Source organism: Suricata suricatta, chromosome 7 (assembly GCF_006229205.1).
Source record: "Suricata suricatta isolate VVHF042 chromosome 7, meerkat_22Aug2017_6uvM2_HiC, whole genome shotgun sequence".
NCBI lineage: Eukaryota > Metazoa > Chordata > Mammalia > Carnivora > Herpestidae > Suricata > Suricata suricatta.
The window spans coordinates 77,842,653-77,869,614 of record NC_043706.1 but is presented as its reverse complement, the minus strand read 5'-3'; the positions used below and the strand labels follow the sequence as shown (position 1 = coordinate 77,869,614).

The following is a 26,962-nucleotide window of genomic DNA, read 5'->3' as shown; positions in this document are numbered from 1 at the left end:
TCTCTCTCTGTTCCTCCTCACTTGCGCTCTGTCTCTCTCTCTCAAAAATGAATAAATGTTAAAAAAAAATTTTAATGTATCCAATGATAAAATGATATATGTGTATGGGTAAATGTATTGATGGACAATTACAGGATAATGAAAATACGGCAAAATGTTAATATTATAATCTTGGTGGTAAGTATATAGGTATTCACTGTAGAATTCTTTCAGTTTTTCTGTACGTTTGACATTTTTCCTAATAATATCTGGGGATGGAGCAGGAGTGGGGGACAAGGGGTGGGAATCAAGCAGAATGGCACCATGGCTGTAATCATTACTCCTTTGTCAGCAGGATTCTAACTCTAAACTGAAGGTACAGAAAACAGGCCCTACACTTCAGGGAAAGGGAGAACTGGCAAAAGCTATTCATTCATCCAGTGCATATAACAAACGTTCCTTGAAATTCCACTTGGTAGGATTCACTGAATTAAGATGAAGGTGTTAAAGAGAAATCAGTAATGACCTGCAGAGTGACACCATAAGGTTGGGACTACCATCCTAGTTTGGGAAATCAAGTAGAGAAATGACAGGTGAAAATAGTTATCTCATTGACTTAATCTGCTTCTATTTAGTTATTAGTGCCCTAAGCATCATTTTAAATATAGAAATGAAGTCCTGATTTCTCACTTGGACAAATGAGTAGATGACAATATCCTTTACAGAGATAGAAAATGCACAGGGTAAAAGATACCCGTGCTGGGTAACTTTTGCATCTGCTTTGGGAATCTTGAAGTTTAGGTGTTTATGTTGCACCTAAATAGAGATGTCAAACAGGCTGGAAACTCAGGAAATACTTGAGCATCGGGAGAGATCGACAGCATAAAAGTGTCATCAAGACACTATATCATCCAGAGTGTATAATGAGAAGAAATTTTTCGTTAATTCTTTTATATCTATTCACCAAACTATCATTACTAGAACTACAAAAAAAAAAAATCACAGATGTTTTTCAGTTCATAACTTAATTGCCAAATCCAAAGACTTTTGTGCGATCCCCAACGTGGTTAACTTACTTTTGTACATCATTTATTGGGTTGGCTGGTCTTCAGTTGGAGAGCCAGCCTCCAGTGATATGCCAATCACCATTCCCCTCAATTTCTCTTTTCTGATTGTTCTTTTTCTGTCTCCTGCAAAAGAGTCTTAGAATTTGACATTTACAGGATTCATCCTTGGTCGATAAGCCTTCATTTCTAACTCAGATTTTTCCTGTTAGGCTTCAGGTCAAACCAACTAAAGGTTAATCAAAAGCTAGTTTAAAACTAAAAATTGGGTTGACAGTACAACACAGGCAACACTATCCACCTTGGAGCTATGTTGACTTAGATTCTACTAGCTTTTGAGGTGCATAATTTTTTTTCACCTCTCTAAGCTTATTTTCTCATGACCTAAAATGGCAGCCAAAATATTTAATTAGCAAGGATATTATTGATTACATTATAAATGTAAAGGATCTAAGTGCTCCGCACTCTATGCATACAATTAACACAATCCATAACTTCAAATGAGTACGACAGATTATGCCAAGTTATAAATATCTACCTTACCTAATATTAACTTCTGTTCCTGAGCCCTCAGTCTACATAGTGTTATTCAGGTTACATGTGCTGGCTCGCTCTGTATTATTTCCCTTGGAATCTCTCATTGCGTCAGGGACTGGCTCAAATTAACAGTAGCAACTCCCTCCTTCCATACACCGCATAAAGGGAAACACGTTTTCCACGGCTTCTTAAAGAAATAATTCAGTTTTGCTTAGAGGTGAAAGTGAAAAGCTTCGTCACAAAAACACAGTCCAACTCTACTCCATCCGTCTGCAGGTCTCTGAGAGAAAAGGGAGCAGGGTCCCATCAGTTTACCAAGCAGAGCTGAAACCCTAATTTTTAACTTTCCCGCTAGTCTCTGAGCGACCAACTGCACAGGTACTCCGTCATGCTCCGCGCTACTTCCGTTTGCGCATTTTAATTACGTAACCGCACCAGCTCTCGCGATATCACCCGATGCTGAAGCCCCTAAATAAAGATCTCGCGAAATTTGTTCTACAGCTCCAAGCTAGCTTCATTCTCCCCTACCCCACCCCCAACCGGTCCTTCCTTTCCCGGTCTCAGTCACAAAATTCTTCCCTCCCCTTTTCTTGAGCTCACAGCTCTCCTCCAGTTTCCGATTTTAGGCCGGAACCGGAAGTTTAGTGGGCGGGGCCCGGCGGCGGAAAACGCTGCGGAGCCGGAGCCGGGATTCGGCTGTGGCCGCTGTCCCCGTCCCCGCCACGGAGCGCGGTGGCTTCAGGCTGAAGGTCGGTCCCGAGGCGGGTGGGCGCGGGCCTCCCCCGGAGTGTCCGGGTGGCAGCCTCCCCGGGCCCCCCGGGCTCCGCGAAGGATCATGTCTACAGCCTCCGCTGCTTCCTCCTCTTCCTCATCTTCAGCCGGTGAGATGATCGAAGCCCCCTCCCAAGTCCTCAACTTTGAAGAGATCGACTACAAGGAGATCGAAGTGGAAGAGGTGAGTGAGGTCCGACACGGAGGCGCCCGTCTCTGCCTTTGCCTGCTCCCGACTCTTAAGGTGTCTCCCCGGTCCCTCTGATTCTCAGGGCCCCGCGGAGTCTCCCCGGGAGTCCCCACCAAGATTAGGTGTAGAGGGGACCCTCTGCCTTCAAATGCTCTGGGAAAGCTTTCTTTTTTCCTCACTTCGGCACTCTTTAGTTTGTTCTGATGCCTGGAATTCTGTCATCTCAAACACCAAGATGAATTGGTGACATGTTGTGTGGAGCACCCGTTCTTACATATGTAAATAGTAAATTCATCAAAGACCGTGGCCGTTCTGGTGTTTCAGTTCACTAAGACTTGGTGTTCTTAAGGGCCAGTGTTTGTAGTAGGTTCGAGTTCTAGCTCAGTGCCCGGTACGTAGTGTGTGCTCAGTAAATACTTGGCAAATAAATAATATCATCAGGTCTAATAAAGTGTCCTGCTGAGTACCAAATGGTTCTGTTTCGCCGATTCGATAGAGCAGTAGTTGTAATATTAAATATTCTGCCTTAAGTTGGACGAATTTGGATAAATTTTATCGTTAGTAATGTAGACTACAGTGAAGGGATGTTTCAAGCAGCATATTCCGAAGAGAAACTAATGATTTCTGTGACAACCACAATACAACATCAAACCAGAAATCGCTGTTGAAAAAAACCCAAATCCATTCTTTATTCTGTAATAAGTTATTTTAGAGCAAGATAGTAATATGCTTTTAATATATTTCTTCTCAAATATACATAATAGATCGGTTCTAAAAATCATAAAATTTAGAAAAGTAAAAAATGTATCTATTATAAAGACACACTTTAGAAAGTGTTAAAACTTTCCTTGAAAGTAATACTTATCATGGGCCACCTGGGTGGTTTAGTCAGTGAAGCAGTGGGTTAAGCTTCTGACTTCTGCTCAGGTCATGATCTCATGATTCCTGAGTTCAATCCCCGCCTGGGGTTTCACGCTGAGAGTGTGGAGCCTGCTTCTGGATTCTCTGCCTCCCTCTCTTTCCCACTCCCGTGTGCTCCCTCTCCCTGTGTCTCAAAAACAAACATTAAAAAGAAAATACTGTCAGTTCCATTTATTCATTTTTAAAATTGATTAAGTATTTTGCATTATGTATGCCACAAAGAACACTGTGTCCTGTTACAGACTTTCAGTGAATTATCTCTACTTTAAAAATCCAAAAGGGGCGCCTGGGTGGCTCAGTCGATTAAGCCTCCGACTTCGGCTCAGGTCAGATCTCACGTTTGTGGGTTCAAGCCCCGTGTCGGGCTCTGTGCTGACAGCTAGCTCAGAGCCTGGAGCCTGCTTCCGGTTCTGTATCTCCTTCTCTATCTGCCCCTCCCCCTCTCATGCTCTGTCTCTCTCTGTATCAAAAATAAATAAAACATTTAAAAAAATAAAATAAAAATCCAAAATTATTTTTAAACAGTGGCAAGCTAAAGTAGTCAGATCATTACCATTCAACAAATAAATTATTTTCTGTGCATGTTTTGGGAGAATAATGGATTCCTTGATCATGTTTTTCTATTTTACAAGGTAATCACAGAGAACAACCTCGTTTTAAAAGATAGCATAAACAAAGCCTTTGGAGTTAGAGGGAGGTTTGGTATATCAGGTATACCACTTATTAGCCATATGATTTGAAGCAAGCTTCCTAACTAACCCCTTTAAGGTTTACAGTATCCTTAACTATAAAACAGGGATAATAATTTCTATTTAACTTTACCTGTAAAACATCCTATTAGACCCAACACAATACCTAGGGAACTGAATTCCAGAGAACAGTAACCTGCTTTAAGGTCACATACTAAAAGAAGGATCCATATTTTGAAAAGAGAGGGGGATTTATTTGTGTGGGTGTGTGTTTTCTCTTGAGGCTATGATAAATTCCTTTTTCAGAAATGGATAGTTGATCCAGCTTTCATGGCTAACTTTCTTTTTTAAGAATAAAAATTCAGTGAGTCAGTATAAAAGAATTGCAGTTTTTAAATAAGCATTTACGTCTACTCTGTGGCAAACTGCTATGCTTGTAGACTACAAATTGTTATGTAATAATAACTTGTACTTCATGGTCTACCAAATGCTTTCACAGACTTACATCATTTATTCTTACCACCTTCATTTTCTCACATTGCTTTCTAAAGCATTTTACATTCTTCCTGTAAGAATGGAAGTTACTGAGGAGACATTCATCATTTTACTGCTCTTCCCAGAAAGCCATTTAATTTCTGATTAGGTTTTTATGTTTCTAAAGATTCTTCTTTCAGTTTAGATATTATTTCAACCTTTTTTTAGTATACTTAGGACATTCCTGAGGAGTGAATTTTTGTTTTCTGATGAAAATTTCTAGTATTAATTAGCTGGTTCTCTAGTTTAGTTCTCATTTTTTAATACCCAGTTTATTTTCACTTTAAAGACTGAATTGTGGCCGTTCTAATGTTGAAACTATTACATAATTCCCATTATATTCATTTGCCCACATTAAAACAGCGTTACATAATCCAGAGTGCACTATAGGTGTTTAATAACTATATCTCAACTTAGATTTTACTTTTGGTTAAAATCATACATGAGAGAAGAAAGATGACCAGAAACAAAAAGTATTTCATATTGCTTTTAGTATTTTATATAGTACAAGTATATTGCCTATAAATAAAATCATGTTCTGTATTTCCCAATAACAGTGTATTGAAGCAGCATTATATTGATTCAGTTAGAAACAATGTAAGAAAACTGCTCCAAGCACCGGCCAAACATGTAGCCATTTAGTAGATGTGTATCTTTAAGGCATCAGCTGAGTCTAATCTTTACATTCCTAGTTAGTGTGGCACTTTCTAAATTCAGTTCTAATAGCAAATTATATGAGGCCTCAAACCTATGTAGGTCCTTTTTTTTTTTTAAGTCACCTAGTTTTTACCATTCTGGAACTGAGTGTAGAGAATGTTAGAATAAATTGTGAAGTATGTACATTGAGGACTAGATTGCAAGAGGTGGTAAAGGCAGTGTGGTGTGGTAAAAATTGTACTGGGCTGGGTATTGTAAAAATCTGGATGCCATACTTATTCTACCATACATATTTCAGTAACTTGGAGCAAGTTACCTCATTTTTCTGGGTCTGATTTCTCATATGAAATGAAGGACTGAACATGATCATTTAAGATCTCTTCCAGTTCTAAAATGAAGACACATTTATTCCAGTATTAACGCTCTGTTTCCACAATAAGCTTAAAATGATCTCTTGTGGAATGTAGTTGGTAACCAACTAATCCTGGTTAGACAGGACAGATATCCCCATTTTACAGATATTAACAAATGGTCACAGAGATTGATTTAGTAGAGGCCTTGTGTCTAAGTAAATGGTAGAGCTGGGAATTGAATTTGAGATTTCTTACTCATGAGTCACTCTTTCTACTAGATTTACAGCGTTGCTTTAGTTCTTTCTGAAGCACTCTGACCAAACCTTGTTCCACGAATGAAGAAACAATACTTATTTACTTTGCAGTAGTTGGTCCTACGCATATAATGAACATTCTCTTCTGTGCACAATATTGCTAAGGTACTGTGGAAGATGAATAGAAGAATTCTAGGATTCTGTCCTTGAATTTTTTTTTTATTATTGTGAGACTAGAATAAACAGAACAGTTAATAATTAACATTTTCAGAACCACTAATTTAAAACTATGACTATAATGTAAACTGAGCCCTGAAGCTGTAGGGTTAATCACAGAACACTTTGTTGAATGGAAAATAGTTTGAAAGTCTGTTTTGAATAAAGTTAGCATCATAGATTGGGAGAGGCACAAAGGTGAATTGTCTTTGTAGTTCCATTGCCTAGAGTGCTCTTCCCCCAAGAACTTCACACGGCTGGCTCCTCTCACCATTCAAGGCCCACCTCAAATGTTTATTCCATAGGGAAACTTTCCCTGAGCAACCTAGATTTTGTCACTTCAGTTATCCTTTGTGGCACTTACCAGTAAGCAAAATTGTGTATCCCGCAGCACGACATAAGGTGCCTTATTCACACTTGTAAGACCAATTTCTAACACCTTGTTTTTCTATAAATATTTGAATGAGTAAATGAAGTTATCACAGCATTATCATGAGGATTTAGTGCTCATCTCATTCTTTTATGTTGCATGTGATAAAATCAGAGGTTGCAATAAGTTTGTGATTTAGCTAAGGCAGCATTGACTAGAAATGATATCTGAGTCTCTCTCCAAATGTTGATTCCATTACTATTAAACCTCGCAGACACATTTGTTTAGCAGGGGTAAAAATGCTGTAAAGGGTCAGGTGCTGTAAGTAAACCATGTATTGGTGGGCTTTTACTAAAATGTTATGAAGATCCCATTTTGGTGTGACTACTTTTTAAAAGGGAGACCCACAGTGTTGACCTCAAGTGTAATATAAGCAAGGCATATATAATCACTGCAGTATTTATATGTTCTTAAGCTTCATTATATAGAGACCCAGAGGTTTTGGTTTACAGGGAAATCTAGAAAGAACTTTGGCAGTGATAGATATTTTGTAGTTTTAGGTTTGCGGGCAACTGATATTGGAGAAAAACCTTATTTATAGTGGTCCGTATAAATTGAGTCTGTAGATTTGTTATAATCAGTATTCAATTGTGGGATATCTAAAATTATTAATAAACTCTACCATGTGAAACTTAATGATCATTAATTTCACTAGAAATCTCAATTTGTTTCCACAATGAAGAGATAGCCACACGGTAACTTTTATATTGTGCCTGTGTAGCTTTAAAGATGACATGGGCATGTATTTGAAAGAAAGGCCTACTAGTGGGATCAGATGTCTGTGGCAGGTTTTAAAAGACCACACAAAAATTCAAAAGTAAGTTTGAATAATCAAAACTTTACTTTTATGTTTTCAAGCCTGTCTTGTCAGCAGATGGCAGTTCTGCTCTGCCACACTTTATTAATAGATATTGAAGTTCTAAGTTCTGAAATAGTTGGAGGCTCTACATTCTAATGAATTAATATATGATCTATGCTTGTTCTATCATGTTCCATATTTCTAACCAGAACAGTGGCAACATAGCCAGGGTCCATTCACATAGTACACAGAGCAGGGCCAAGCCAAAGTGACAACTATAGTCACTGAACTAAAAATAACATGAATTGGGGACAATTAAGAAGAATTATTTCATAGTAAATTAAGAACACAAGGGCGTTTTTTTCCATTTAGGTTAGTTTAGGTGGGTTTTATGTTTGTTTTTAATAACATGACTTGGATGAAGTATAGTCCCCCATCCTAAAGAAATTAGTTTTTAAAGGAGTTGCTTTTTTTTTTTGTTTTGTTTTTTGTTTTTTTTTAATTTATTTTTGACACAGCAAGTGTGAGCTGGGGAGAGGCAGAGAAAGAGGGAGACACAGAATTAAAAGCAGGCTCCAGGCTCTGATGCACAGAGCCAGATGCAGGACTCGAACTCACAAACCACGATGAGATCATGACTTGAACCGAAGTCTGGCGCTTAACCGACTGAGCCACCCAAGTGCCCCTGGAGTTGCTTTCTTTAAACACACACACAAAGTGAATTCTGATTTTGATACTTGTGCTTTTTAATACTAATTACATGGAAATATTTTACACACTGTATTTTTCTGTTCTGTTTTTATTTAAAAATTACAATTACACCTGCTTTAATATATGAGATTAAAGTTGTGGACCCAAAACCACTACACCACTGGGAGAAGGATGCATAATCATAAGAGAATTAATCTAAGAACATTTTAATTTAGAAAACATTCATAAATTTAGAAGGAAATATTTCTAGATTGACTTTCCTTTTAAAACCAAAGTCCTCTTTGCATTCCTCTGTTCTTCTATTTTTACAAATGAGGGATTGTGAAAAATATCTAATATTTATTTCTATGTTTTATGTTTTGTATGGAAGCAAATGATGGGGAGATCCTTAAAATTTGGATATGTGCCCTTTTTTACACTCTTGGTGAAAATTGATCTTTGGGGAAAGCAATAAATCAAAATAATTGTTAATACTAATGTGTCAAAGAAACTTACGTTATTCAGATATGAATGTAATCCAGAAAGCATATTTGATTTAACTTGAATTAGAAATTTGGTAGTAAATAAAACATGACTTACTTTCCTTGTTTTTAGTTTGAATATGAGGTTTTTCATTGTTTGCCTCAGTTGCCTTTGTGTCTTAATTTGCCATTTATGCCACTGGTTTCTAATAATCTACTGTTTTTCAAGAAAAACGTTGAATTGCTCACAAGAATCCCCCTTTTTCTTTCTTCATGCCCAAGATGGCATCTTAATTGCTCTGGAAAACTTTGATAAATAATATCCACAGCAGGTGAGGGATCTATGTGATGGCTTCTACCAAAGCACCTTGTTTCACTGTTACTATGGTTTTAATATAACCTAATATTGTTGTTCTCAAACCAGAATCACTGTTAGAGTTTGTTAAAACACAGATTGCTCGGCCATGCCCTCAGACTCAGTACTTCTGGGTTGGAACCTGGGGATTTATATTTTGCACAAATTTCCAGGTGATGGTGATGCTCTGGATCCAGAGACCACATTGTCAGAGCCATTGGATTAATGCTTTTGCTGTTTTTGTATTTGCTTTCTTTTTGGAAGTCTTCCCTTGGCTTCTCGAGATACTCTTCTGGTTTGCCTGCTGCATTTCCAGTTTTTGCTGGTTCTTTCTCCTCTGTTTGTGTTCCAGATAGAGAAGTTCAGAGCTCAGTTGTAGGGCCCCATAATATTTTTTGGTAACCTCTCATCCAGTGGATTGGCGAAAAATAAACTAAATGCTGATGATTTGCCTGCCTGACTTTTCCTTGACTCATGTTTCTATTTTCTTTCTTGATATCTCCCCTTGGATATCTAATAAGCATCTTAAACTTTGTACAACTAAAGCAGAACTCTGTGTTATTAAAAAAAAATCTGCTTGGTCTGTTGTTTTCCTTCATTAACCTGTTGCCTAATCTAGACATTATCCTTGATTCATCTCTTCCTCTCCTCCCATCCTGCCTACATGTAGACCATCAGCAAGCTCTTTTGACCCTACCTATAAAACATATCCCAGATCTGCCCATTTTTCTGCCCTGCCATCAGCCTTGTCCTCACAGCTATTCTTTGTTGCTTGGGCTGATGTAATAGACTTCTATCTGGTCTCTCTATATATTCTAGCTTCCCTAAAATCAGTTCTTACACAAGAGCTAGAATTATTTTTTTAATGTAAAATCATATCACATCTTTCCTTCTTAAATTTTTCCTGTTGCTTCCCACTGTACTTAGACTGAAATCCAAACTCCTCATCCTGATGCAGAGAGCCATTCAGGATCTAGACTCTGCCAGTCCCTCCAGCCTTATCTTGCATCATTCTTCCCTTCTCCCACTATGCACCACCCACGGCAAACACTCCAAGTATTTCTCTAGGTCATCACTAAAATGTCACCTTTCTCGGTGTGGCTTTACAGGACTACTCTGTTTAAAATTGGAGTGGGGAGTAGTGCATACATGTGTCTCTACACACATACACAAGATTTTGCTCCTTTTTTGGCACACTAATTATTTACTAAAATATTACATGTTTTTTCTTTCTCTCTCCACAAGAATATAAGCGATAGAAACAGATTATGGTTTATTTTGTTCACTTCTGTATCTTGAGTGTCTAGGGTAGCACCTAATCTATAACTGGGATTCAAATATTGTTGAATACAGAATGAGGGTTTTTTTCCCCCTTAGGGTGTTCACATTATTTGTTTCTTCTTCTTTGGTTGCTTCCTTGTATCATTCAAATATCAAGTTAGTAGCTTCCTCAGATGGCCTTTCCATACTCTCCATCCCAAAGGTTCCATCTGTCTCTGTCCTGTCATTCTCCTTTTTTGTTTGCTATACAGATTTTTTTTTTGAATCTGATGTTCTTCTTATTCATCTTTTTGTCTGTTGACTATCTTCCCACTCCCTTAATTGAAAACACATTCCATGTAGGTCAGAGTCTTTGCCTTACTTATTACCGTATCTCTGGTAACCTAAATGGTACGTGAATATAGTAGACATTCAAAAACTACTGATTTAAGGAACAAACAAATGAAGTTCATTATTTTCTTGGCATGAGCCTCGCCTTCACATCTTTGAAAGAAGGAGAACTTACCCATTTCTCCCTTGCTTACTGACTAGGCCTTCCCCTTTGGCCTTCATTGATTCTCCAAAAGTCAGCTGATCTCTGCATTTATCTTCCTGGAGTTGAGCTGTCTACCATCCCACAGCCCGAGATACAGGTTCCAACATTATGCCCTACAACAGCCTCCTTCCTATAGACCAAGAGTCTCTAATTTCAGTTGCCTCACTTTTCTTTTGGCAAGAGTTTTTTTGTATCATTTCCATATTCTCTTGGGAGAGAGAGACTCCCAAGCAGGCTCCATGTGATATCACCATGGAGCCTGATTCAGGGCTTGATCCCACAAACTGTGAGAGCATGACCTGGGCCAAAATCAAGAGTGGGATGCTTAGTCAACTAAGCCACCTAGGTGCCTCTCCTCTTGCATTCGTAATCATCTGTAGCTTCCCAGGTTGACTAAGCTGTGTGAGGTTGCCCTTTCTTAAGGATCTCTTAGAGAAGTGGGAGGGATAAGTCCTTTCTGCCTTCAAATCCCTAAGCCTATCCTGAATCCCTAAGCCTGTCCTTGAAGGGGTTGAGGTGTTTCTTTAGCCACCATTATAGACTTAACTTTGGCTCACTTAAGCTTGTATTTAAAAAGTTATTTAAGTACTGTTGTGTTATCTTGAATTTTTTCTCTACCTCACTTTTATCCTATGAAGGCAAAAGTCAATTCTTTATTTATTTATTTTTGGTTACTCTCAATATCTCTACATTTATGCCACTTGAAAAAATGGGAAGTCATTTTTTTTTTTGATACTGCAGTGTGATGATTTATAAGGAATATACAGTTGGTCATCTGAATGACCAAACATAGGGACACTGTGTGGCTCAGTCAGTTAAGTGGCTGACTTCAGCTCAGGTATGATCTCATGACTTGTGAGTTCAAGCCCCGTGTCCAGCTCTGTGCTGACAGCTCAGACCCTGGTCCCTACTATAGATTCTGTGTCTCTCGCTCACTCTCTGCCTCTCCCCAACTCATACTGTCTCTTTCTCTCTCAAAAATAAATAAACATTTCAAAAAAGAATAGTTATAAAAAATGAATGACCAAATGTGTATTTAGTCTTTGTCCACAGTTCCTCACTGACAGCTCCCAAAACTTTCACAATTCCGTAACAGAAGAAAGAAATAAAAATCTCTCTCTCTCTCTCTCTCTCTCTCTCTCTCTCTCTCTCTTTCTGTTGCTATGTTGAGGTTACTTTTTAACCCTACCACAGGTTGGGGGCTAGTTGCTAGGAGAACCTACTTTGTGATTAGAGGGTTGGAACATTTAGTCCCATCCCCTTGACCTCCAAAGAGGGGAAAGTAGAAAAGGGAGGGGCTGGAGGTCAGATCACCGGCCATTGACCGAAGATGTAGTCAGTCATACCTGTCTAATGAAGCCTCCATAAAAACCCAAAAGGACAGGGTTTGGAGAACTTCCAGGTAGGTGAACACATGGAAATTCAGGAGAGTGACTTGGCTGGAAAGGTTGTGGAAGTTCGGCACCCTTTCCGCATATCTTGCCCTCTGGTTCTCTTCTATCTGGCAGTTCCTGGGTTATAGCCTTTTCTAATAAACTGGTAATCTTGTAAGGAGAATGTTTGAGTTTTGTGAGCCACTCTAGCAAATTAATTGAACCCAAGGAGGGAGTCATTGGAACTTCTAATCTGTAGCCATTGGTCAGAAGCACAAGTGACATCCTGGGCTTTTTACTGGCATCTGAAGTGGTGGAAGTGGGGACAGTCTTATAGACCTGAGCCTTAACTTGCAAGATCTGATACTGTGTCCAGGTAGATAGTTCAGAGTTTAAGTGAATTGTAGGACAGCCAACGGGTATCTGAGAATTGCTTTGGTGGTTTGGGAAAAAAAAAAAAACCCTTTCTTTCATTGGAATTAGTGTTCAAAATCATTAGATACACAGAAGTTTAATTCTTTAATAATTGACTCTGCTTTTTTATGTACTTATTTTTTAGTTTACATCCAAGTTAGTTAGCATATAGTGCAGTAATAATTTCAGGAGTAGAATCTTGTGATTCATCCCCTGCATATAACACCTCACTCCTTTGAATTTAGTTATTATTATTTTTTTTTTGCCTTGCATTTCACTTTGTGTGTACAACCTTGGGCATCTTGTACTTTCTTTATTATCATTGTGTATCTGTTGTTTCACCGTACATGTGAAATATCGTGGGATCCTAACATAAGTGGAGGCTTCTAAAAGCCATTGGCTCTCTTCTTACATAAATGTGCCTGTTTTATATTTCAAAGTGTTTCACAATATTGTGCTTTCTTAAGCAAATAGAAGAAGGTTTATCACGTCCTCATTTGTATACATTTTGTTCCCATGATTTTAAGTTGAAAACTCAGAGTCAGCCATCATCTCAGCACTAGATGGCACTTGTGCATCACTACTAGTCATGTAACACCTAACAGTTTTTGTGACGAGTGCATGATCTACAAATACAGTGTTTGGAATCCCTAAGTGGACGCTTACTTAGGATAGGAAAATGAAACAGGAGGACACTTACTAAGTACCAGTTACTTTGTAAATACATGGTTGAAGAATATTTTGAATTCATAATCATTATTTTATTATCATATCAATAGGTAGTCTGGTCTCCATCCATACCTTCTTAGTCTAATGTTGCCATAAAGTTGAATTTTGTTTTAGGACCTGTTTGCTATTCATCATGGTTAATTGTGAGGAAAATGAGTAGTACAGCTCTTCACATTGATTCATACCCAACTCTAAGCACTTATTATTCTTTTGTAGGATATAAGAAACTGCCTGGCTTTGGCTTAATTATGACCCATATAGATGTCACTGAGGAAATTGTAAGCATCTCTCCATTATTGTTGCAAAAACAGAAGCTCAGAGATGTTAACCTGCCCAGCATTAATAGCTAATAGGTAGAACCTTTATTCAAACTCAAGTCTGTTGGATTTTAGAGCCCTGTCTCGTTACTCTGATGGTGCCAGGTTTAGCCAATACCCATTCATGTTAAAGTAGCTGCATGACTAGTGCAAATGACTGGTTTCTTTCTCTTATGAGAGATACAACTCAACACCCAAAAACAACCCAATTAAAATATGGCCTGAAGACATGAACAGACATTTTTCCAGAGAAGACATCCAGATGGCCAACAGACACATGAAAGGATGCTCAGTATTCACTCTTCATCAGGAAAATGCAAGTCAAAACTATAATTAGGTATCCCCTCATACCTGTCAGAATGGCTAAAATCAAAAACAAGAAACAAGTGTTGGCGAGGATGTGGAGAAAAAGGAACCCTAATGCACTATTGGTGGGAATGCAAACTGGTATAGCCACTGTAGAAAATAGTATGGAAGCACCTTAAAAGGTTAAAAATAGAATTGCCCTATGATCCAGAAATTGCACTATACTGGGTATTTACCCCCAAAAGGGATGCATGAACCCCTGTGTTTATTGCAACATTATTTACAATAGTCAAGATATGGAAGAAGCCCCAGTGTTCATTGATAGACAAATGGTGAGGAAGATGTGATGTGTATATGCGTGTGTGCATGGGTGCGCGCGCACACACACACACACACACACACACACACACACACATGATGGACTATTACTCAGCCATAAAAAAGAATGAAATCTTGCCATTTACAATAACCTGGATGGAGCTAGAGAATATTAATGCTTAGTGAAATAAGTCAGAGAAAGCCAGATACCTTATGATTTCACTCATATGAGGAATTTAAGAAACAAACAAAGGGGGCACCTGGGTGGCTCCGTTGGTTGAGCATCCAACATCAGCTGCGGTGAATTTGAGCCCATCAACAGGTTTGCTGCTGTCACCACAGAGCCTGCTCAGATCTTCTATTCCTGTGTCTCTCCCTCCCTCTCTCTCGCTCTGCCCCACTTATGTTTCTCAAAAATATATAGAACATTTTAAAAATTTAAAAAAAAGAAAAGAAAAACAATAAGGAGCAAAGGGGGAAGAAAAAGAAAAAAACCAAGAGAGCAAAGTGATGGTTACCAGGAGGAGTGGTGGGTTTGTGAAGGATATTAAAGAGTACACTTCCGATGAGCAGTGAAAAATGTGTAGAACTCTTGAATCAGTCTACACTTGAAGTTAATATAACACTGTATGCTATCTATACTGGAATTAAAATTGAAAACAATTTAAAAAATACTTAGAGATGACAAAATAAAATAGAATGAAAACATTCAATAAATGTTAACCATTTGGGTGGCTTTATACATTATGTAACATGAGAAATGTCCATACTGTTTTGTGTAATGTACGAAATAGAATTTGAACTATTGCTGGAGGGGCATACATCCCCATTTACAGCTACTGTCCTTGTTGTTATTAGCACTCCCTTCTTACTTTAAAAAGAGTTCTGATGTAAATAATAAATTATCTGATCACCCTAGCTATAGCCAACTTTGTTACAGAAGAGCTTGTGTCCGGAGTACCTGGGTGGCTCAGTTGGTTAAGCATCCGACTTCGGCTCAGGTCATGATCTCATGGTTCGTGGGTTTGATCCCCACATAGGGCTCTGTGCTGACAGCTCAGAGCCTGGAGCCTGCTTCAGATTCTGTGTCTCCCTCTCTCTCTGGCCCTCTCTTCTAGCATGGAATAGAGTTGTATGTGTACATGTTAGGATCCCTCACATTCTAGTGTTAACCTCTCTGGCATCAAACTAGACTTGATCCTTACTTTAATATAGCTTTGAGCAAGTTAGTTTACTTCTTTAAAGCTAGGTGCTCTATCTATAAAATAAGAATAACTTTAGTACCTGCCTCCTCTATGGTTGTGTAAATGAGGTAATGTATGAAAGCAATGCATAGAAAATACATCATAAATGAGAGATGTACAGACAGGTAGATATTTCACTTAAGGAAAAAAAGCATTGACACAAAGTACTTAGATACAGTGGAAGCTGAAAAATTGGAGTAGATACAGACAGGTAGATATTTCACTTAAGGAAAAAAAGCATTGACACAAAGTACTTAGATACATTGGAAGCTGAAAAATTGGAGTAGATGGCACTTAACTAAGGTCCTTTACAATGATACAATCTTAACAAGTTTCAAAGATTATTCTTCTATTGTTTTTATATTATGGCAAATTGAAAACATTTGTAAAAGTAAAATAGCATGAGAGCAATGAACCCATGAGGTACCTACCAGTTAGCTATCAACAATAATAAAATATATGGCCAACCTTTTATAACTTACAAAAAAAACCCTTTTGAGATATTTTACATATTGTAAAATTCACCCATTTGAAATATTCAGTCATTTATACAAATATGCCAAGTTATGTAACCATCATCATAAATCAGTTTTCAAACATTTTCACCTTTGGTAATATTCCTTCTGCCCATTTACAGTTAATCCCAACTTTCACTCTCAGTTCTAGGCAACCACCGATCTACTTTCTATCTCTATGGATTTACCTTTTCTGGACATTTCATATCACTGGAATCATAGTGTGTGGTCTCTTGTGTTTAGCTTTTTTCATTTAGCAGAGTGATTTTGAGGTTTATCCATATTGTAGCATTTGTCAGTCAGCAGTTCATTTCTTTCTCTTGACGAGTGTATTCCATTGTATAGATAATAACTGTATTTTGTCTATCTCCACAGTGGCCAGTCTTTTATTTTTATCTGTTTCCCTCTGTTTCATACTCCTACTGAATTATTCAAAAGCTATTTTTAATTTCATAAATATGATAGCTTAAAACACTGATATATGCTCCTGCTTTTTATTTTCCTTTTCCCAACTGTCTTCTCTCTCTCTCTTCTCATTCATCTTGTCTGTTTTCTTTTTTCTTCCAGGAGTCTTTTTTATTTGTTGTTTTGGTTTCACTTGACAATGAAGAGGTGTGTAGACCATAAGCTTTCAGAAGATAAAGACAAGTTCATCATTTTCTCACTTCAGTGAAACTTCATACATGCTTAGTGGAAAATCCAGAGAGTGATGATTTCTAAAATCTTTAATAAATCTTTCAAGTCAGCTTCAGTGTTACATGTTGGGCTAGATCCATTTATTTCTGATCCTCATAGGTGTTTTTTTGTTTTTTGTTTTTTGTTTTTTGTTTTTTAACTCAGGTTGTTGGAAGAGGAGCCTTTGGAGTAGTCTGCAAAGCTAAGTGGAGAGCAAAAGATGTTGCTATTAAACAAATAGAAAGTGAATCTGAGAGGAAAGCTTTTATTGTAGAGGTAAGTTCAGATGTTATTTCCATTGTATAATTCTTTACACACAATGAGTTTAATATTATGAAAAAAGTTGTTTCTCAGTTGTCACTTCTCTGTGTATTTGAACTTCAGCACTTTGGTAGAACCAAAGATAGTTCCATAGAAACAATTTTCATTCACACTCTTAATTTTGATTAAAAAGTGAGGGAAAAGACTCTTAACTACATAAATGAATCATCCCTGTATTAAAATACAGTCTCATCCATGTAATTCAGATCTATTTCAAGGCACAGAATTTAAATTTTGAAATAGAAAAGAAATGATATTTTCTCCCATTATCTAAAATTAAGGGAAATTTTATGCATTCATTTTTGACTGAATATTTTTAGAAATTCAAATGATATTATTTTACAGGGAAATAATTTCAATTTGTTTCACATTTAGCATGAAAATCTACACTATTCTCTTACAAATTTGATGATAGAGAATTCTGTAATTGAGATTATGCTATTGTCAGATTTATTCTTTATTTTGTACTGTTTTGTAAATTAGATTATAGCAGTTCATTAAATCAAGGGCTTTAGGGTACCTGGGTGGCTCAGTTGGTTAAAATCTGACTAGTTTCTGCCCAGGTCATGATCTCATAGTTTGTGGGTTAGAGCCCTACATCAGGCTCCCTGCTTGGATTCTCTCCCTCTCTGCCCCCTCCACCTCTCATGCACAACTCTCTTCTGCCTCTCTCTCTTTCTCTCTCTCAAAAATAAACTTAAAAAAAAATCAGTGGTTTTACCACTTTTTAACCTTATTGGCCAATGAATAAGTGGTCTTTATCTTACAAACCTTTCTGAATTTATGTTTGTGATTGTATTTATTTATAATTTTAAAACATACTTATATATTTAAATGTACAACATGGAGAATGAGAACCTAGTTGGGATACGATGAAGTGGATTTTTGTAATTAATTGAATGAGTTGACAAATGCTGATAATTTGGGGTCAGCATGAAGAAAAAATGTTATGCTCAAATAGTCTGGCCTCAGCCTTGCCTTATTCATGATTTTTGTTTATGGTTTAATAAGGTCTAAAAGTGTATTGGCAGTTTCACAAAACTAGGTAAAAGCATATGTGTTAAACACTAGGAATCAGGACCCGAAAAGATTATTACAGCTTGGATAAAAAAATTATTTTAATCAAAGTTGTATATACATGTAATTCACATAGTCCTCCACATATTCTTATTTTGAAAATTTTTATCCTCTTTACCCCTTCCCATCAAGTTTTCTGCTTCTCAGAGGCAACTACTTTGAGCTCATTCATTACTTTGGTTTGGTATCCCCCTATCCAGAGACTCTTTGTTATGTCAGAGAAACAGCTTCTAATCATTGGGATGATAAAGAGGCACTCACTACGCTGTTTGAAGTCAGGAGGGGAGGGAATCTTTGGTCTACCTTTCAGCCAGTCTCCCTACTCCTTTATAACCTTATTTGCTTAGGTACCTGGTACTACCACCACTCCCAACCCTTTGGACATTTCATGAGCTAAATCTCATCTCTCATGCTTCTTATTTTTTCTTTCTTCTTCTTCTTTTTTAGGTCTGCTATGACCGTTACTGCTAATTATTTGCTTTCCAACTTCAAAAATGTGTGTTGTCTTCTCATTTCACGTTCTCTTTATGCCTCTGAGTTTATGTCTTGAAAAAAATGCCTTTAATATCTTCTTAGTGGGATTTGAGGATGGAGCAGGAATAAATGCTTACATAACCTGCTATCTGAAGCTCAGTGCTGAACCTTAAGAAGATGAAATATAATAAATAATGTATTTATAATAAATGAATATAATAGTGATACTAATTCTTGTGTTAGGACTGAAAATACACAAATGTTGACTGTAGAAAAATACAGCTTTCTAGTAGCATATAGTAAAAAGGTTTATCTTATTGGACTTCATATGAGCTAGCAGTATAATGATAAACCTTACTAGTAGCAGTATAGTAAAAAGGTTTATCTTATTGGACTTCATATGAGCTAGCAGGAAGAGAAAGGAAAGACATAAAAGAAGAAAGTAAGGTGCGTTTGAAGTTACACATAAACAAATGTTTGAAATGTAGAGCAAGAGAAACAGTATAGTCAAAACTCTCACTGACCTCTGTGTGATTCATTGGATTGGGGAAGATTAAATTTGGAAGTAGGGAGAACAACTAGGAGAACACATAACAATTACTGCAGCAGTTCATGTTACTAAGGCAGTCATAGTGGGAATGCAGAGGAGGGAATTAATTCAAGAAGTTGGAGAAGGAAGTAGGGAAGACAGTATGCATATGCAGAAAGAGTGCAGATTTTAAGTCATATAAACCAGAGTTCAAATGCTGGCTATACCACTTCCTAGCTATAGGATATTTAGCAGCTCACTTAAACTTCTCTGAGCTTTATCTTAAAGGTCCCCCTTCGTTTAAGGTAGAAATGACAATACCTGCCTTGCAGAGTTGTGGGAATTATTTGGTATCTATAAAGTACCCCCCAGAGCCCAACACAGAGTAGATAGACTATTCAGCCATAGTTATGAAGATGATGACCATGACATGGCTTCTTCTGGCTTTGATAACTCAGCTCAGTGCCATGTCTGGGATGGTGTCCAAACATTTCTTGGAAAAGTTGATTCTTATTTGTACTTAACCATGACTTGTTCATAACTCCTGTTATGGCACTTTGCGCATTATCTTAATTATTTGTTTACATGTCCATCTCTCAGCTAAAACGTTAGAGCTCCAAGGCAGGGAATCTTTGCCACCCTGGGCAGGCATTTATGACCACAGTGCCTGCTTACATAATGAATGATGGTTATTGAATGATTAAATTAATGTTTTGTACAACCATGAGATTATAATCATGCTGTGAAATCAGTTTCTTGTAAGTTAGCACCTTTTAAAAGAAACCTTAATTTCTTACAGCTTCGACAGTTATCCCGTGTGAACCATCCTAATATTGTAAAGCTATATGGAGCCTGCTTGAATCCAGTAAGTTTGTCACTTTTTCATTGTCACTCATCTATAAGCAATGACATGGTAAATGGTTGCAGAGATGTAGTTCATGAAGCTAGTTTGATCTGTTGGATTATTTCAAGAAAATTGCCCTTTACATATTTGTTTCTAGTCTGTTAACAACACAGTATTTTGGAGGAGTTATCTTAGGTGGTCTCATGAAGTAACCTCATCCTCTTATGAGGTTTATGACATCCTGTGACAGCATCTACTCGGCACTGGAGACAGTTTTCAGGGAGCTTGTGCTTATGTTTACGTTCATCTCCACTCTTACACGGTCGGACCCTTGCATACAAGACAAAGTCTTAGGTCCTCTTTTCTTTCCTTTAATACCATTCGTATATTAGAGACCAAAAGAATAATTTTTAATGCATTTATAAAATTGCATTTAATGCATTTATAAAAAGATTGAACTGAACCATCTTTCCCAAGTCAACTAAGATGCCACAGCACTGTAGTTCATTATTCTGATGTGTTTCTTTTAGGTGTGTCTTGTGATGGAATATGCTGAAGGGGGCTCTTTATATAATGGTGAGTGTCATTGGACCTGTTTTTATGTAGTAGAATCAAACTCACTGAAGAGATCTTAATATATACTGTTAGTTGCTTAATGGTCTTCACAGTTTACCCTCAGAATCCCAAAAGGAAGCATTTTAAAAAAATCTGCTGAAGATTAGAAATGACAAGATGAAATGCTATAGCATTAGTATGTGAAATTTAGAAGTCTCAGTGTATCAGTCTTTTCAACTGATGGTACTTTTCATAATACTAAAAGCATTTAAATAAGGTAAAATTTGCTTTTTAAACAGATTTTAAAATATCTTTATACTTTTAATGTTTAACTTTTTGCCCTCCCTTAGCTTTGAGCCTTCTCATTTGAGAACTCTTTTACCATACTTCCATTTCATTCCGCATAATTTGCTCTCTTTAGAAAAATAAAATTGTGAAAACTCATCTCACAGAACATTTTAATTATAACAATGAACGATGCTGTGTCACTTAGTTATTTTTATAGAACAGAGCTAACTTTTTCACTCCTGTAAAACACCAACCATATAGTGAATATATTGTTGCATTTATATAAAATAAGTGGCTGCATTTTATTTTTTAAATTAATATTTTATTTAAACTTTTGTTTATATTTACTGCCTATGTGCTCATCATTGTTAATGGGTATCTCTCATAGTCCATTGTTTCATTTGGTCGAACTATTTCTAGTTTTTAGCTATTGTAGAATACATAATTGTAAACATCTTGATACACATTATTTTATTTCTTTCTGCACTACTTCTTTATATCTCTCTTATAGTAGTATGCCATCATACTGTTTATAATTTATATTACTGTGTGAAAAACAGTATCTCTCAGTGTGGAAACGTGGTAATATATATGCATTTTGCTAGATAAAGTGTATATGTAACCTTTACTAGAAGTACTATTAAATTTTAGGTATTTATGTGGTATTTGTCCACATAAATTTTAGGTATTTATGTGGTATTTATGCATTGGAAATTATCAGTTATTTCTATCTTTATGTTTAGAAAATAATTAAAAGCAGGACTGATGGGAACATATATAGAAAAAGACCTGGTCATGCGTTCTGATAGTGCTTCCATTCACCTTGTGTCTTTTGTAATATGCAATAAAGTTCTTTTTAGTTTGTGCCTTTCTTTTGCAGTGCTGCACGGGGCTGAACCATTGCCATATTACACTGCTGCCCACGCAATGAGTTGGTGTTTACAGTGTTCCCAAGGAGTGGCTTATCTTCACAGCATGCAACCCAAAGCTCTAATTCACAGGGACCTGAAACCACCAAAGTAAGTTCTAATGGGTACTGTCTCACTCTCTTTCTGTCTCTCCATCCCCCACCCACTTCCTAATCAAGCTCATTGTTGCACATGATTTTCTCTTTTCTCTTTCCGTTGGCTTGTTTGAGAGTGTTTATTTTTAACTCATTTTCATTATTTGGTTATTTTTCTAAGCTTGCATTTTAAAATGTCTTTAGTAGGATTTTAATTTTGGTTGAATTTTTATTTTTAATAATTCTTGCTATGGATTAGCATACTTTGAGAATTGGTTAACCTGTAAATCTTATTTTGTGCCTACTGTATATATCTTTGCCCCTAGACAGTTCCATGAGATCAAAGACAAGTTTTTCTTGTGCCCCACTGTATCACTAACAGCTAGCACAATGTCCACACATAGTAGACATTTTACAGAAATTTACAGAGTGGTTCTTATTTGTCCTTTTAGAGGAAGGCAAAAAAACCATTTCTGGCATCTGGGTAGAAATTGAAAATATTCTGGATTTCTCCATATTAAGGATCCTAGGATAACAATTCCCTGGATAAATATTTTAAAGACTGAAACTTTGGTGGGGGGGTGGTTGTGTGTATAGGTATTCAGTTAAAGAAAACATACATGTGGTATTGTCCCCTTTTCTCTCTGATATTTTTTCTTCTTTATCCACTTGTGACAGAGTAAAAAAGTCTCCACATGCCATTCTATCTTCCCCCACCCCCAACCACCACATCAGTCCTCATATAAGAGGTTTCCCCTAGGAAATCAGTTTCAAGTATTCCATTCTCTTGATGCAGGTTTAAAGCATTAAAGTGCCCCTTCTGGGTACAACTTATCACTCACGTCTAATCCGATACATTCTACATAGGTTTCAGCTCTTGGAATCACTTGTTCTCTCTAGTGTGTGTTATTTCTACTCCCAGGCTTAAAACTGATTTCTCTTTCCCCAGGTCCCTGGTCAAATAATGTTTAAGACCCAGATTCATGACACTTTTATTTTTTTAACTTGACTCCTGAGGCTATTACCTTAGCTGCCTGTCTTAGCTAGTGAAGAAGAAATCACTTTGTTGTTGTTGTTGTTTTTCCTGTTTATGAAGATTGAGTCCTCTTTTTCCTTTCTTAATTAACATACAACTGGATTATCAAAGCAAACTCCTAAGAATCAAAGCTCTTATCCAGCAACAAATTGACGAATGATTCAAAGGATACAGGCAAGCATCAGGTCAGGTACAAAGCGTCTTTTTCCTGGAGGAGCCAGACACCATCAGATGAAACTTCCAAAAATATCCCTTTTCTTCTGTTAGGGCATATTTTGGCTTTGGAATAACAAAACAATATACATGACAGTATCTCACAAAAGAAAGTCTTTTCAGTTTTCAAATATCTTTTCTATTCCATAATTACACACCTTAAGAGACTGCCTTCATTCTCCATTTACCCATACCCCATAAATCCATAAATATTAGCTTTATTTAACCAGCCTACTTAGGCCAGATATGTCCTACTAAAATCATTTGTATATAGGAACTCTTCCTTTTGCCTTTTTTTTTTAATGTTTTATTTATTTTTGAGAGAGAGAGAAACAGTGTGAGCAGGGGAGGGCCAGAGAGAGAGAGGGAGACACAGAATTGGAAGACAGGCTCCAGGCTCTGAGCTAGCTGTCAGCACAGAGCCCGATGCGGGGCTCAAACCCACAAACTCAGATCATGACCTGAGCTGAAGTCGGATGCTTAACCAACTGAGCCACCCAGGTGCCCCTCCTTTTGCCTTAAATACCATCAATATACTTACAGAAAGTCTGGCCTAGGTCATTCACTCCTCTTGGTCATCCATCTGATCATACTCATCCTATAGTATTCCAGATTGTCTTTGGGGAACTTAGTGCACAAATTGGGCTTTAGAGTTAGAATTGACTTTTCAGAATGTACTGGGGAAAAGAAAATTCTTTGGAATGGCTATGCTTACATAAATAATTGTATATACAAGTCCACAAGCTATATTATTATCACTGGAAAACCTGTGAATTCTGTGATTGAGAGGAGTTCCACAGAATGGGTGGCTCACAGTCAGTTAAACATCCAACTCAGTTTCAGCTCAGGTCATGATCTCATGGTTCGTGATTTCAAGCTCCACATTGGACTCTGCACTGACAGTCTGGAACCTGCTTGGGATTCTCTCTCCCCCTCTTTTGCTTCTCTCTCTCTCTGTCTCTCTGTTTCTCTCTTTCTCTCTTTCAAAATAAGTAAACTTAAAAAAAAAATGGCACCTGATGATATCATTAGGTGTTTTATATAATATCAACTTGTGTTTGTACCCCTATTTGTACCTGCATCTTTTGCAGGTTCGTTTGTGTAATGCTTCAGAAATAAAAATGTATTTTTGGTCCCAGCTGTGTGAATGAATATAAGCCTGCAAAGATCACTTAGGGTCATATCTCAGTGAACCTGGAATATCATGCTCATGGCTGATGACCTATCAAAATCTTGTAAGTAAAGAAGTGCTAATTGTAATAATAATAATATAAAAGTCATTCAGAATAAATTACCTTGATATACCAACAAAGAAAACCAGTTAGAGTTCTTGTCTTGAGTAAAGAGTAGAACTGGAACAAGAACAGTAAAACAGGAAACTTTTTGTTGAAGTAAATATAGAGGTAAATTGCATTTAGCATTCTTTCCATTTCATTTAGCATGGAAGTATTTGTGACCTCATGGAGATGTATACAGTAGTTTACCTGGTTTGTCCTCCTCATATTGGACTGAAAAGAAACTTAATTTCTTAATATCTTTCCAGTTAGAATTGTATAAGATTATATACAACGATTTTATAAAATTTACAATTTGAATGAACTCCATTACAATGTGATAGTATAGATTATCTTTAATTGTTTGTCAAACAAACCTAAGAGGAAAACCTAAGTAAGATATGCTACTTCATGATTGTACTTGGTTAATAGAGCACTTAGAAAAGTCAGAATCTTAAGTTCAGAAAATTTTCTAGAAATCATTCATTAGGTCATTTTAACTGTAATAAAGTTACGTTCCTCTTGCACACACTTTCTAAACATAAAAACATTTTTGGAAGTATGTTAAAAATAAGGACCTTTAAGGAGTGCTTGGGTAGCCCAATCGGTTAAGCGTCTGACTTTGGCTCAGTTCATGATCTCAAAGTGTGTAGGCTCTAGCCCCGTGGCAGGCTGTGTCCTGACAGCTCAGAGCCTGGAGCCTGCTTCGGATTCTGTGTCTCCCTCCCTCTCTGCCCCTCCCCCACTCACAGTCTGTCTCTCTCTGCCTCTTAAAAATGAATAAGTGTTTAAAAAAAAGTTTTTTGAATAATGACATTTAAAATATGGATTATTTTTCCTTCTATATTGATTTATTTTACCTTTTTTCTTTAATTAAAGTATATGTTGTTATTTTCAAATAAATATATTCATGCTTAAAAACAAATTTAAATAGCGCTGAAAAATATAAAGCAATATTTTCCTGCTTCCTATTTCTGCTCCTCAAGAGCAACCTCTGTCTTGTTCTGTTTCTTAAGCATGTATGGGTTATATTATATATAATGTTTTCTTCACTTACATGGACATCTTTTCCTATAAGTATGTTCAGATATTTGCCTCTGTTTTTATTTTTATTTATTTATTTTTTAAATAGTTTATTGTCAAATTGATTTCCATACAACACCCAGTGCTCTTCCCCACAAGTGCCCTCCTACATTACCAGCACCTCTTTTCTCCCTCCCCCTCCCCCTTCAAACCTAGGTTCATTTTTAGTATTCAGTATCTCTAGGGTTTTGCGTCCCTCTCTCTCCCCAACTCTCTTTCCCTCTTCCCCTCCCCCTGGTCCTCCATTAGGTTTCTCCTGTTCTCCTCTTAGACTTATGAGTGCAAACATATGGTATCTTTCCTTCTCCGCCTGACTTGTTTCACTTAACATGACACCCTCGAGGTCCATCCAATTTGCCTCTATTTTTAATAGATAACAGTATTTCTTATTACCTTTTAGGTAAGTATTTGAAACTATTTCTGTTCCTATAAGCCATCTGAGATTTGGAAGACTTGATTTATGGAGCTGCTACTGAATCTACAAGGCTATTGAATCACTTGACGTTTTGAGATTCTGTATAGTTTTTAATGCCCTAAAATTGGTGCTTCTCAAACTTTCCCACTGCCCCAGAACAAAGTAATGATATAACCTCAGTAGTTCTAATAGAGACAGAGCCCAATAAGTCTTTGCAAGGAATAATCGCATGCAGATTTTACATTCAACTTGATATATTGTGTAGTTAGTTTTAAAGTCAGTGTTAGGATGTTAGAAATATGCACAGCTTTGTAAAAGTGATGGTCCAGGGAGAAGTACTGGCTTTAACCTGGGGCTCTGTAGGCTCCCTGCCACTTATCCTAGCATACACTGATATACTCGCAAGGTTTCATACCCTAGTTTGAAAAACACATACACCCAGAGATACTACGTATTACAACAGGTATCTTTCTACATGCATAGGTCATCTCACAAGAAGATAAGGGAAATCATCAGGGCAAAAGATGGAGAGAACTGAATCCTGAGAGAATTGAACCAAGCATGGAAGCCAAGGACTCTACTGTGAGCTTCTTTCAGTATAAAAAATATAGAGTCCCCAGTTTTAATGGCTCTTATGTAACTGGAGACAGGTCCTTTGTTCTGCACCAGGTGGAGTAGCAGAACTGAGACCTCTATAAATTCACTATCTTTGGAGAGAACAACTTAAAAGTAGGCTAGGAAAAAAAAATCCATTTTCTAACTAGGCAGACTTTTAGTTCTTAACAGAGCTGTCTCCCTTCATGCTCTTGTGAGTTTGAGTTTGTTCTACTTGCACAATCAAGAAAAATCCCCAAAAGACAGGTTAAAAGTGTTTTGGGGTTGGTAGTGTCCCAGGGAGGCCATCTAATAGTAAGTGAAACTCCATTTTAAAGTCATATTCTTTCAGTCCAGGCCGTTAATTATTACAGATTAAAATTGATCACATATAAAGCCACAGTAAGTTACCACACATGTGGGGTACCTGCTTGACTCGGTTGAGCATCTGACTCTTGATTTTGGCTCAGGTCATGACCCCCGGGTTGTGGGATTAAACCTCATATTGGGCCCCATGCTGAGCTTGCAACCTGCTTAAGATTCTCTTTCTTCCTCTCTCTGCTCTTTCCCTGCTTATGCTCACATGTGCTGTGCTCTTACTCAAAAAAAAAAAAAAATTACCACACCC

At 37.1% G+C, this 26,962-nt stretch overlaps 1 protein-coding gene across 2 annotated transcripts in view; it reads left to right on the top strand.

Annotated features, from left to right (window-relative positions):
- Positions 1-2,138: 2,138 nt before the first annotated feature.
- The window catches only part of MAP3K7 (mitogen-activated protein kinase kinase kinase 7), a 72,780-nt gene continuing 47,956 nt past the window's right edge, over positions 2,139-26,962 (top strand). The window contains exons 1-5 of one of the 2 annotated variants that reach the window (XM_029944151.1): positions 2,139-2,535; positions 16,794-16,904; positions 19,829-19,894; positions 20,404-20,449; positions 21,597-21,735. In XM_029944151.1, the coding sequence (XP_029800011.1) occupies positions 2,416-2,535; positions 16,794-16,904; positions 19,829-19,894; positions 20,404-20,449; positions 21,597-21,735 (482 nt within the window). In that variant the 5' untranslated portion in view covers positions 2,139-2,415. The remainder of the gene's footprint in view (positions 2,536-16,793; positions 16,905-19,828; positions 19,895-20,403; positions 20,450-21,596; positions 21,736-26,962) is intronic. The other variant, XM_029944152.1, reaches the window with a different exon arrangement.